Source organism: Acipenser ruthenus, chromosome 4 (genome assembly GCF_902713425.1).
Source record: "Acipenser ruthenus chromosome 4, fAciRut3.2 maternal haplotype, whole genome shotgun sequence".
In the NCBI taxonomy this organism is placed as follows: domain Eukaryota; kingdom Metazoa; phylum Chordata; class Actinopteri; order Acipenseriformes; family Acipenseridae; genus Acipenser; species Acipenser ruthenus.
The window spans coordinates 82002334-82016663 of NC_081192.1; the positions used below are offsets into that span (position 1 = coordinate 82002334).

Below are 14330 nucleotides of genomic sequence, written 5' to 3' on the forward strand. Positions count from 1 at the left end.
GCCACGTATAGTTCAGTTGTTCTGTTTTTTGCCTTGGATATGGAAATTCTTACTGATTCAAAATGCATTTTATGTTATAAAATATAATAAATGATATAAAAACTAAGTACTCAAGAAGTTTATAATTTAATGCCATACCAAAAGTATACTGCCAAGACACAAGCATGTGGCTGATCTTCAAACTCCAGAGCACACTTTAAATATATTATTTTTCAAAAAAAAAAACTTGGAAATGTAATGAAACTAGAAATAATCAACTGAAAATGGTAGCCTAAGGACTCTCCTCAAGTGGATATGTTTTTTTTTACAGTTTTTAAATTGCCCTATAAGTTTATTAAATAATTGTGCCAGTACTGTGCCATTCTTGTTCATGCTTTACCTCGGTTGGCTCGGGTTCGGGTTCGGAGACCCGGCACCATGGAGGTGCTGCTCTCCCCACTCTGCAGGCTAGTCTTCAGCACGGCCTTCATGCTCTCATGTTCTGCTGCGTCCTCTGCGTACTCCAGGCCCTGGGGCTGGCTCGGACTGCTGGCTGTGTTACTGGAGAACTTTCCTGACTGTGAACAACAGATAGTGAGCAAATAGGTTAATCAGGGCATTCCCATACGTGCTTCATCACAATGTCTTCAAATAATTCATTCTAATCTTGTTCAAACTGTTACAAGACCAACAGACATCAAGATAAAACAAAGATCAAACTGTGACGTTACTAATTGAACAAGACTGTTTTTTTCGGAGGATTCTGAAAAGTCCATTTTAGTTATTTAATTAGTACACTTGTAACTAAGAATAGTGTATGTCTGTGGGGGGTTATAATAAATCACACTTTTCCCATATTAAAACAGTATGTCTTTTTCCATAACAATCACACAGCCCTTTTGTAAGAACGTTAGACTCATGCCATGGTGTATCACTTTGTGATCAACAACAGACAAGAAGGTTACAGTCATTCACAGCACATAAACACAAACCAAGTCTCGGTCACTTTATCATTTGAAGGTAAAATCTGAAAGACGCACACCACGGAAGCACATGGATGACCTTCAAATCATAAAGCACACATATAAAAATCTGTGCCTAATGTAAATATTTTGAGCTTTATTGTTTTTCTTTCTGGTTCAAATAATGAGCTCAATGGGCTATTCCAGCTGTTTGCATTAGCTATGCACTGAGGCCTTGAACCTGAAAATCCTTTAGCTTGCCCTAAACAGGGTTCAGATTTTTCATTAAAATTCCTCAGTTGATCACATGCCGAGGTTGCTCACCTATTATCTGTACCCTGACAAAAGTTAATGTGCCGTTGCAGCTGGAAACAATTGAGTATGGTCACATAAACTTCACTGGCAAATTACCTGAGAATGTAAGCTGTCACAAGCTGATGCATGTGCCTTCTGGGCTAACGCTGTTTGAAATAATGCCATTTATCCAGGCATGAGGTTAAGAGGTCACTCCCCTATTAAATGCCCTCTTGCTAAAAATCAGAGCAAGGGACCTCTGGGACCTGGGTTACGCCTGGGCTACTTAAGGACCGTTTCACATGTTTTCTTTTTACAATCACTCATACATGGATTCCATTCCAATTTTTCCAGCAGATACATTGTGGTGTCATTGTGACACCAGGACCCCACCATTCCCAGTATTAAATGTGAATGGAAAATCCCTTACACAACAAATCGGACTTGGAAGAGCAACAGGCTGGTATTATCCTTGCCCCAGAAGAACGAGGCATAAGTGCAGATCATAATAATAGGGAATGATAAAGAGCAACCTCTGGCGTCACAGTCTAAAAAACCAGCATAGCATTGCATCGTTGATGCCTTATGCCTCTATCTATATATCCCATGAAACTGACTACAGTTTAACAGACTTGCATTATATACAAGTCAATGGGTTCATTTAAATAAATGCAGGATCAATTAAAAAAAGGAAGTGTATGCTATGTGGGCACATATCTGGGCTTGAGATTTGGCAATCTCATAAGCCCATTATTTTCCCACCTGCAAAAACTCTGAGAAGCGTAACTTCCCTCTGGTGGAGGGAAGTTACGCTTAGCCCTCAGAATCATGTTTATAGCCTAGAGCTATTATTAGGACACGATTCAAATGGTACCTGACAGGATTAAATTCCACATCTAAAAGTACTCCCTAATGAAAATCAGCTGGGTAAACAAGTGCATGGTGTTTATTTACAGAGCCTCTGGGTAAACAGCCACGTTTCAGAAAATGATAATATTATTGCTGGGTAGCACACAATTCAGGAATCTCAGAGAATCTCTGCTATCTGGGTGTGCAATATCGTCTGGAGACGAATGGCATGTTAAACCTTTTACTTTTCAGTGTTTTTTTACTTTACTCACTAGTACAGATGTATCTCACTCACTGTGGCAAGGTAGATAACCTGCTGGTGTAAATAGGGCTAAGTTTGGCAGGGAGGGGGTTAAATCTGTCCCTGCCAACAATCACAGGTATGGCCATTCCTCAATTAGGTAATTCAGTGCTAATTGCGGAATGGCCACCTGTATAAAATGGGGACAATTCTTTGTTTGTGGAAGGAGTTTCTGTTGGTGGTTTAAGAGAACTGTGTAGAGAAGGCCAATGCTCAGCCTACATGTGGTTATTCTTTTGTTTAATCCTTTTATTTTGGCCCTTGTGCCCTGTTTGTTTTGTGTATCTTTTGTTAATAAACATGCATAACAGCGCTTAAACTGCAGCTTCTGGCTCTGAGTCTCTCGTTCCTGTCGGTAACAGCTTGGGTCATGACGCTATCTTGCCACACTCACTAACAACTTTCCAATCTGCAGATGGCAACTAAGGTAAAACATTCTACCTATCACTTTTAGGTCTGTGCACATGTAATGCAGAGTTTATAATAATGAGATAGGATTTTCCATCCATGCATTTATCATGTTGATCTTAATTACTGAGTTAATACTTAGTGTAAGCATGAGAAGTATAACATGCAAACCAGGGTCAGCTGTATACATAAACTTATTATAAATCATATTTAGTTAAAAAATAGCCAAAAGTATATAACTTAATATAAATGATTACACAATCATTTTCCAATTTGAGTACATTACAGAAAACTAAACCAATTAATTTTATGCTTCCATTGACTTTGCACCTCCCAAAAAATACAGAAATTGGCCAAATAAACACAGCAATAAACTTGTTTACCCAAATGAAAGAGAACAAGCATGCAAGCAAGCAAAAAGCAAGTATGAAGTGTGTGTGGTGACCACTGCAAACAATCAGAAGAAAAAACAACTAGTTCCCATGGCAACCCTACCTCGTCGTCATCTTCATCATCAGTCTTGAGGGGACAGGAAAGAGAGGAAATGGAATGAGGCACAGGTGAAAATCATGAAAGAGCAAGAGGCAAATGAAAGTTGTACAGCAAGAAGGGAGATGGTTTGGGAAAAGTTTCAGCCCAGACCAGTGTGTGTAGACTTCAGCATTGTTTAGAGCAACTAACCATCCCGAATTAGATATACATGTTTATTTGTTCTACTGTACAAACATCAGAAGTTTTCATTTTCACACAGTTGATCTGTGATCTGATCTCAAACAAGTCTTTTGCCAAACTAAACAGGTCCTCAACAATGAAAACTTGATCTAAGAATGATCAGATTTAAGATTGCTTAACAAGGTGTTTGGCACACATTTCAATATGCAAAAGGTTTAATAACTTAAATGGTGCTAGCCACAGTTATTTAGAAACTTGATTGTGTGCTTAAGTCTGAATCAATCAACTATTTACAGTACCTAAATAAAGGGTTATGATCTTTTTCTATCTGCTTTTGAGGGTCTGTGGCAATGTGCCCCGTCCCTGTGTGCATTTGTATGTTGCGTGTGTAAATGTTGGTGTATAGTCATTGGTACACGGGATATAAACGGGTCTGTGTTTCACGTGTATTTAAAAATGTAGATTTTATATTTAGGCACGAGGAGGGCACAAATCACTTCACGTGCTGGTTAAATGTAATATGTGAGCACGGGGTTGCACAGAATTAATTCACGTGCTGGGATTCAAGTGAATAATTAATTAGTAATTGAATCCCAGCACAACAGTATATATAGACGCACATTTCTTTCAGTCGGGGTTGGGTGTTCGAGAGTGGAGAACGGGTGAGAGAGAGAAGGAGAAACGTAAAGTAAAATAAGATCGTAAATATAAGTGTTTGTACTCACCGTGTTTGTTTGTCTCCGTGCACCGTTTGTCTGTGTAGTCCGTTTTGTTTGTCTATTTATTTTGGCGTGAAGTGCCGTGTCCTGTTTTGTGTTTAAAACCTTTTATTTTCTGTTCTGTTTATTAAATGCTGAGCGCGATCACGCGCCCAGCTTCACCAAACCACACATCTCTGTCTATTTATTTCCTGCTTCTGGTCTGACGCCACCCACTCCGGCCGTCTTTGTGACAGGGTCATACATGCTTTGTGCAATACACATAATGATGGCTTCCATAAAATTCAGAAAGCACGCTTCAGTTTGGCTAACCTCTTGATTAGTTTCAGATCACTCCTGTGCATGATTTCCAGTATCCTGCTTTAACCTTGTGCATTAAGGACCCCTCCTCTTTCTGTGAGTCTGCCAAAGAAGCCAATGAGGACCTGTAGTGAGCTATGGCGGTCTTTGATGCAAGCATGTTGGTAATGACTTTCATCACACCAATGACCCACAAAGAACGCTCTGTCATTTCTAACCAGCAATTAATGAACTCTGTTTGTTTGGTATGATTCCCATTATTGCATGTTAATGGGCTCCTTATTCAGAGATATGTTTGCGGCCTGAGGATTCAAGTTTTTCAGTAAAAATTCTTGTGAGAGCGCAGCATAGATTTGGCAGGAAGGAGTCAAGAAAGTGAACTAATAGGTATTTTTTTTCTTCATGAGGCCACATTTGTTCTCAATTATAAGCTATAATTACACCGTGTAACAATTTTTTTTTTTTTTTTTGGTTCCTGAGTAGTAAGTGTTATTTCCTAATTGCTTATGCCTCAAAAGTATAGAAAATGGCTATTATTCCCCACAGACTTTGCTTTTGTGACCAGGACAGTGATATTTTGAAATTTACCTATTTTCCAGAACATTCCAGATAGATTCAGTACTGAGTAAACTTGGAGTAACTTCTAGAACTTTCTTGAACTTTCCTGTAATATAAATAGTTGTATAAATACAGGGGCCTTAAGCCCACCAGTTCAGTTTAGTTCCAGCTGCCTAAGTGGATACATATCTGCATTTTTCTGAGATGGCATCAAGAGGCTGCAAGCATCCGACAGACACATTTTGCTATGTCTGAGGCCAATTTATCAAGGCAAGAGCGAAAAAGTACTCATCTGCTAAGATGTGTGAGGCCTACAAGGCATATTTCGGCATGCCTGTCGGGGATCAAGACAAACTCTGGGCACCTCATTTCACCTGCGAGCACTGCAAAAAAACTCTGGAAGGTAAGAGGGACAATTGTTGCTCGGAATTTTATGTTATAAAATTTGTTAAAATTTTTAAAATTGTAAACGTTTTTAATTTTAAAATGTTTTACAATTTTCAATGTTATTGAAAAAATATATCGTATATGAAAAATGTTGCGAGAATCTCTTACACATTAGTCATGGGTGAAATAAATGTATTTTTGTAGGATGGTACAGAGGGGAAAAGAGAGCCATGAAGTTCGCTATCCCAAGAATTTGGCGGGAACCTACTGACCACTCAAGCTACTGCTACTTCTGCATGGTGGACCCTTCCAATCGGACCGAGTTCTCTGTGGGGAGGAACAACGTCAAGTGGTAGCCACTGGTGGACCCCCGGAAGGTGCTGATGCCACCACTGCACATCAAATTGGGCCTTATGAAACAATTTGTCAGAGCTCTAGATAAGGAGTTGGCAGCCTTCAAGTACCTTCAAGACTTCTTCCCCAAGCTGTCTGAGGCAAAGGTCAAAGCCGGTGTCTTCGTCGGACCACAGATAAAGAAGATCCTGGAGTGCAATGAATTCCCCAAGAAGCTCACTAGTAAGGAGAAAGCGGCTTGGAACAGCTTTGTCGCAGTGGTTCGGGGCTTCCTGGGCAATCACAAGGCTGAAAACTATGTGGAGCTGGTTGAGACTCTGGTGAAGAACTACGGCACAATGGGCTGTAGGATGTCCCTCAAAGTCCATATCCTTGATGCTCATCTTGATAAATTCAAGGAGAACATGGGAGCGCACTCGGAGGAGCAAGGCGAGCGCTTCCACCAGGATATACTGGACTTTGAACGCCGCTACCAAGGACAGTATAACGAGAACATGATGGGAGACTACATTGGGGGGCTGATTCGTGAAAGTCATTTACAGTATAATTGTAAATCTCGAAAAACTACTCACTTCTAAATCTTTTGTAGTCATTTTTGTATTACTTTAGTATAAATACATGTTAATTTGGCTTCATATGTTGTTTTCTTCTGACTTTATGTGAACGAAAAGACACAAATTCGCCCATTTTCTCATTGGAAATAGGTAAATTTCAAAATATCACTGTCCTGGTCACAAAAGCAAAGTTTGTGGGGAATAATAGCCATTTTCTATACTTTTGAGGCATAAGCAATTAGGAAATAACACTTACTACCCAGGAACAAAAATTGTGTTACATAGTGTTATTAGCATTTTAAAGAAGAAAACTCAAATTTAAAATGTAATTTGTGGAATCAATTTCAAAGAGAACTGGCTGGGATATTATCATCTTCCCTGACAAAACCTAACCTTTTCAAAATAATCTTGAAAGGGTATTTATGACTGGATAATTTAACTTTTTATTGAAATGGATATGAAGCACAGTAAGCAGGCTAAGAGAGTCAGTTGACTACTTAGAGAACTGGCTACATGTGTGGCAATTATCTGACAAATATGGAAAAGCTGTCGGTCACAGTTTACTTGAACGTGCTGCTGATTCTATTAATATTTTGCAGTTTCCAGTTTGTCTCCTTTGTGGAAGCATCGCTGCCTAATAGCACTGGAGAAGATCCAATAAGACCATATACTATATAACTGTAAGCTAACTGAGGTTAAGATTTGATACTGTGGATTAGGTGACACTTGTTTCCCTGATATTCATTGAGACTACAATTCAGTGGTTTGGCAATAAGTTTAGGTAATAATTCCATGAAGCAAAGGTGTGGGGTCCAGTTATGATATTATAAATGTACCTGACTGATGCCCCATATAGAGTAAATTTTAATACATGTAGCTGCCTTTAGAAACTTTGCTAAGCTCTGTGGTGTGGTCTGAACTAGTATTTTACAGTTTGAGTGCCAGATTTATACTTTGGCTCATTTGTGTAAAAGGGAGAAAAAAAGTTGCTGTAGCATCCATCTGATCCCATTACTGCAAAGCCATGACCTGGAGTATCTCGAGCCTGGAATAACAGATAAAGCCCCTGCAGCAGAGAACAATTAGGTAACAATGCACAGTCAAGACTTACATCTGTGATCATTTTGCCCCTGGTCTTGTTCCTCTCCCGGTGGTTGGCCCGTTTCTGTTTCTGCTGCAGCACTCTCTCGCGGGTGGTGCGGTACTCCAGGGCAAACTCGCTGATGATCTTGCAGAACTTGTTAATGTTCACCTCTCGGATCGCATAGGAAGGATGGCCCATGAACAGGAGAAATGCATGGAATCTGGTTGAAGAAACAGTACTGCTTTTTATTTTATTTTACTTATTTTATTTGCATTTATTGTTTTGGCTAGGGTCCCAGTTTTGTAACAATAATGAGACATATTGGTTCTCGCTTATTAAAACTTTTTTTTTTAGTTGATTGTTGTTAGATAACAGATGCATGTGGATGTGGATACCATTTTAAATACCATTTCTTAATGATGTTCACATAATTTGATTACCATGGTGTTATCGAGTGTGGCATGTAGAAATGCCCATTTAGTCTTTTAGTGAAATCCATTTCCACAAATATTGAACAAGTTGGCAAATGGTAATGACTATAGCATTGAAATTAGGATCCTGCATCTATTCAAGCTCTACATCTCCCTGATGTGTACCTATTGATTATCCTCCTGTGCACGATCTTTAAAATGATGATCCTCTCTGCGCAGTCCTTCAGGAACTCAGACATTTTCTGCTTCAGAGCTGGCTTCATTTCATGTTTTGCTATGACCTTCAGGTGATCCCAGGATGCTTTGCACCTCCGCTCCATTTGACACAAGTTGTCCTGAAGCTGTTCAAAGTCCACCTGTATAACAAGAGAAAATTGCATTGTTTGATTAGTTATTACCATGAACTGTTGCATGCTTAGCATTCTAGTTCTCTCTGTCCTCATGTTCACACATCTTTCTTGGCTTGGGCAGGATTTTAATCCACTTTTGACCCAATGGTTTGAACTTTTTAGCAGGACAGTGAATATAGTACAGTGAACTCTGTCCATGTGGCCAGTTTCATATAAAAAATATACTCTGTAACTATAAGTCATATTCAGCCCTGTAAATATATCTGCATATGTGTCTGTAATTTAAATGTAATTACATATGAACAAGCGTATGATTTAAATTGAAGTGAAGTAAAACTTTATTCAAACTTAACCCTTACACACAAACATCAATTAATTACGAATAAGCACAGATTTTAAAATACCACCAATATGAGAGTATTTATGCTTACTTCAGAATAATTCAATAGGAAATATTTTTTGTTAATACATAATTATATCTGAATTACTAAAATGTATTTTAAAGTGTAACCTATGTACCTGTTTGAACACTTCACCCTACCCTGATGAGATAAATAACATAGTGTGATGAAGCTGGACTTTGTCGCTTTTAAAAAATGGCTGTCCGAGAGTTAAAAAAAAACAAAACAAAAACTACATGTCCCAAGAGCCTCCGTGGCAGAGACAGGATGGGCGGGGACTCCTGGGTATATAAGGAGGCAAGCTGAGAGAGTCAGGGCAGTTTGTGGGAAGTTGCCGCAAGGAACGGACTCCAGACTCTAGTTTGCTTAGAATAAAACTGGAATACCACAGCCTGTTGCAAGCTTGAAAGGGGTATGTGATTCAGGACTGCTGCTGTTTATGCAATTTTTTTTTTTTATATAGTTAAATTGGCAGGTGAATAAAATCGCCAATGTTAATTTGCTACAGTGTGGGAAAGTTAAACTAATAATTATATAGCAAGCCAAATAGGGAACCTGGGAGTGAGAGGTAAACCTGAAGGCATGTGACTTTGTGATTGAATATAAAAATAACCACACGGACTCGTGAGAGACTTTAAAAAAAACTTTATTTTGTTGAACACTATTTCTGGTGGGGAAACCGGAAAGCCCGCCTTCTTCACATCCAGGAGGTCTGGATCGGTCATCTCGGCAACGCAAGTGTTGGACCTTGTGGAGTGGTTCCACCCAAAGTTTCCTGATACTTACCTGAAGGCGAACCACTCAGAGCTATAATAAAAGGAATAAAGAGGGAATTGAAAAAAGGAGAAACAAGAAAAGAACTGTAGGTCTGTTGCGCACGTGGTGCGACGGAGTCTCCACTCACCTTACAGAACCTTCCTTACTGCCCCAATTGGTGAACTGGGGAAATACTTGCCTACAGACTCAAGCAGTGTTTGTTTATTTCACTGTGTTTGTTTCACTGTGTAGAGAGGGACAAAGAAGAAAGTCAGTTAGGCCCGAACAGGGCTAGGCATATTATTTTGGTTTGTTTGTTTATTTTGTGTAAATAATAAACTTACCTGAACCATACTGTCCACTCTTTGAGAAACTCCTGTCTGGATCTCCGGTTTTTGGTCTCCCCCACTTACTTGTCTGTCACAGTAGACATTTATAAAAACTGAAAAACACCTGCAGAATACATTGTAGTGGCAGGCAGACACTCTGAAGTGTGCAGTGTCAGACACAGAGTATATGCTTCTCTGCAACAGTGCTTAATTACTGGATGGAAAACAAAACTGAAATCTGACAACGGCTTATACATTTCACATCAATGTCAAATCATGGTTTATTGTTCTTAACTCACTTTGTCGGCATACTGCTACTTTAGAAAAAATTGCCTGTAATGTTTTTCCATAGTCCGTAGTCCCTGACGCACTCTTGTGGCAGATAAAATGACATATAATTTGCGGCATTTTCTGAACCCTGCCAGGGGGAGAAGACCTAGTTCCAATGCTGACTCTTCAGTCATTGACTAGAAAGACTTGTTAAACTTGTTGATCCCTTGACTAAGTACAGTTAGTGGAGTGCCGTGACAAAATGGACTGGGGTAGCAGAGTCGTCGCAACCCCCCCCCCCTCGTTTTTTAAATTGGCAGCTACCTGTAAGCCACAGATACCTTTCATAATTGGAATTCTGAAAGTGCCGAGTATATCCTTTCCCTTCCTGTGTCAGCTCAGGGACCTGTCGTGTATATCTCCCTTTTTTAACAATCTGCAATTTTTCAGAGAAAGTTCTCTTTGTAAAAGGATCCGTAACTAAATCGACTACGATGTCTCAGTTTTCTCACATATTTTTTTTTGATTTTAGTATAAAATAAAATTCAAAATACTTTGATGTTGTAAAGGTATTTGTATTTATCAATGTATATTTATAAGCAATATCGTGTGAAATCCAGCTATCCTCCTAACTGCAGTGCTAACCAAGGAATATTCATGTTTTGGGGTTGCTCACAAATCATTGGTCAACTGTCAGAGCTTTGACTTTCCCATTCGTTGCTAAAGCAGGGCCTTCAAGTGAGGCAGAGAATACCCTGGGAGATTTATGGTCCGCCTCTGCTCACTCCTGATTGGTCACCTGTATAAAATAAAGGACATTCAACTGTTTCTTTCTAGCATCTGGTTGTTGTTTTAGACTTATGTGGGGGAAATGCAGATCTCTTATTGGCTGATCACATCCCCTTCCGGAAACCCCTAGACTCTCTAAAACCTCTAGTAAAACTCTCTAAAACCTCTAGTAAACCCTGTAAGTCATCTTGGATAAAGGTGTCAGACAAATGAACAAATAATAATTAAAGTAGTATGTTTCATAGCATAAGCAAGCACACTGTATGCAAGTGAGTGAGGCAACGTAATGTCATTTGACTGATGGTTTACTTGGCACTGTCTGGTCAGCAGAGAATACTGTGAAGGTCCTGACGGCACACCACTGAGTACAGTACAGGGCTATCTTGTTAAAGGTTAGCCTTTTATACAGCTGAACCGATTATAAGTCTTCCCCATAATGACATTTCAACATGCATTCTCGTTGTTAGGTGGAACACAAATAGCACAGCCTCTTAACTGTGGATCCATTGGTAACACCATACCTGAATGGCTACTCTGACAAAGCAACACACATGTTCTGTTTTAAATCTGAGCCTCAGAGGTGACAGGCACAAAAGGCTGGTAAATTTAATTTATGTATTTTCATTTCATCTCTATAATAATTTGTATCTACTGTATGTCTCATGAATATGGATGTACAAAAACAGTTGGCTGACTCCTAGTGATGGCTGCCTCACATAGTAAGAATGCTATTAAACCATGCTAGAAAAAAGAAAAAAACTAAAATTCAGACAGGATTTGGGGTATGATGTAGGTCCTTTTGTGACATTAGTTCTAGAAATAGATGGCAGGCTTGCTGTGGGAATGGTATCTGAGAAGATTTCCCCAAGGCTCTGGCATCGTCTCAGCTCCCTGTGTTTATCTAAAAGCAGACTCAACAGACTCCCACTGTTTATCCTCCTGTATAAAGCCAAACTAAAGACCCACTATTAACCAGGAGCTATTCAAAGGCTGTGGCTTTATAGGAAAGACGATAATGAACTAATCTTGAACAAAAAACATAACAAAAACAAACATCAAACCGCTCATTACTGAGTTCATTATTCTCAGTGTTTTACCTTTCGGCTTTCTTTTTTTTGTACTCTGCCCAGCCGGAGACACATGCAACCTTTGGAATTCTAAATACAGCTCCAGCAGCGTTCTTTCAGAAGAAGTTAAAAAAATGGTCTCCCACAATCAACAACATGCTGATCCAATTGTAAGCATTGTTTATAATTTAGGACTGGCAATTCATTCACTTCTACATTATTACAGGGGTATGTTTTGATGTGGAACATGAATACCCTTCTTCTTGCCATGGGATTACAGCCAAGCAGCGCACAGACAGAGAAAGAGATGTATGGAAAAAAGAGAGGGGTAGAGGAGACAGAAAGACACAAAAAAGTAGAAAATGATAAAAAAATGATACAGGAAAAGACTGAGAGTAATGTAAGGCAATTTACAAGTCACAGTTTCATTATATTGATAGTCACACATTTACATTGTCGTTTATGGGTTTCTTTTTATATGCACTTTTAGGAAATAGAGGGTCTCTGCTTCCTGTATATTTATCTTGGATGGCATAACAAGAGCTCAGCTAAATGGTTGTCACGAAGGCTTCTAAACTGCTGTAGTATATTAACAACCTTTTGTCCCCTATTTGTTCAATCTCTTGTACCCTTGCTGTTGTCATGTTCTCAGGTGTTGCTACAACTGATTATGTAAGGTGTGTGGATTTATTTATTTTTTTACATTTTGACCACTTTTTTAACTTTTAAATTGCATTCCCTGCCTCAAGATGGCTTCACATGTACCCGCACGGACCTCTCAGGACTACATTTCCCATCATCCTCCTGCTCACATATGTAACTGAGATGGATTTACCAGTGAGCAGGAGGGTGATGGGAAATGCAGTTCTGAGAGGGACAGGCAAGTACATGTGAAGCCACTTTGAGGCAGTGAATGCAATTTAAAAGTTTAAAAAAGTGGTCAAAATGTAAAAAAGAAAAAATTAAAACAATACACACACCTTACGTAAACAGTTGTAGCAACACATGGGAACATGTAACTGTGGTGGAGTGTCCCGCCTCTTTGTTTATTATTTATTTATGTATGTTTTGTATTATTATTATTATTATTATTATTATTATTATTATTATTATTATTATTATTATTATTATTATTATATTGTTTAAATGTATGCAGGCGGATGAAAGCCATCTGCTATTTTATTGTATTGACTTAGCAGAGAGTGGGTTAACTCCCTCTCCCTGCTTTCACGTGTGGAATGTAGGTAGTCAGGAGATAAATGATTGCCAATTATCTCATTAGCTCCTGACTACCTGCTATATAAGATCTCACCTTCAGAGTGTGGACGAAGGGTTGGAGGAGAGAGAATGAAAGCCAAGAGACGATTGCTGCCGGTGTCAGTATTGCTGAAGGTATTCGTTAGTACAGTTTATTTATATTTTGGTTTTGTTTGGCCCGCATGCCTTTTCATTTTGTGTTTGTTCAAATCATTTGTTCGTTTTATTATTTAATAAAAACCCTGAGCGCCATTGCGCTTCAGTTTGCACCGCCATTCCATGTTTTGCTTTCTGTTCCTGGTCCGTGACGTCACCACCCACACGCCACTCAACAACTCGGTCACAGTAACACAATAAAATAAAAAGGTCCTTATGTACCCTTTAATAGATATTATATAATTATTATCTCCATTACAGGACTTGTCAAAGTACACCTTGTCTTGCCTGTGGATGGTACTGAAAGACAGTGAGGTGAACCGATGAACCTCATCCATAAATTCAAAACACAACCCTCATAATTCTGAAGTAAAACTATAATAAACTATAATGAACACTAATGAAGGAATTAGTTGAAAGATGTTCTGTTTGACTACAGCTACATGATTTCAAAGACCTTGCTTCAGGCTTCATACTGATGAATGTCTCAGTAAACTGGAAAGCGGCCTGTGAGCAAGTAATGCCAAAATATCACCAGCATTTGTGCCCTTTACCAAAACTCAAGACACATGTGAAGTGCTGTTCGATTAGAGATGCTGCAAAATAGAAAATATATCAAATCAAAAACGTGTTTGTTTTGCATACACCAAGGGGTCCCCAGCACGTAATGCTGTCACAATATTGACCTTAGTGCCCCAGCCAAACTCCCAGGTAAAAGCCTCTCTTCCCCACCTCAGCAAGGCGTCACGACTAGAAGCTTGTCTTTTTATAGGGGTTACCCTCTTCCGATAATTTTAGATAAACCCTGAAAACATTAAAACAAGCTCTTTATATTAAAACCTAAACGAGCATGCAGCATACTTAAACACAATGTTAAGCAGGAACAGTTTAGTTGAATGCTAAATAAACAATATAGCTGGTGCAGTCCGTGTGTATAAAATAACATTTTGTTACTAATTCAAAGCAGAGCCCTAACAAAAAGCAGATTCAGTATCAAAGTGAGAGCCATTCCCTGGGTACAGCATGATAGATTTACTACACATTTAAATAACAATAATCACAGGGTCAACCACAGTCATGCAAGTCCTGGTTTTATAAGGCCT

The 14330-nt window shown here is 39.0% G+C and overlaps 1 protein-coding gene across 8 annotated transcripts in view; it reads right to left on the bottom strand.

Moving 5' to 3' along the window:
- The window catches only part of LOC117400336 (FH1/FH2 domain-containing protein 3-like), a 284731-nt gene that overhangs the window by 8719 nt on the left and 261682 nt on the right, over positions 1–14330 (bottom strand). For 6 of the 8 annotated variants that reach the window (XM_059022942.1, XM_059022940.1, XM_059022945.1 and 3 more), the window contains 4 exons: positions 8018–8208; positions 7449–7641; positions 3289–3312; positions 380–557 (listed from right to left, as the gene is read on the bottom strand). In XM_059022942.1, the coding sequence (XP_058878925.1) occupies positions 380–557; positions 3289–3312; positions 7449–7641; positions 8018–8208 (586 nt within the window). The remainder of the gene's footprint in view (positions 1–379; positions 558–3288; positions 3313–7448; positions 7642–8017; positions 8209–14330) is intronic. The other 2 variants (XM_059022941.1, XM_059022947.1) reach the window with 1 other exon arrangement.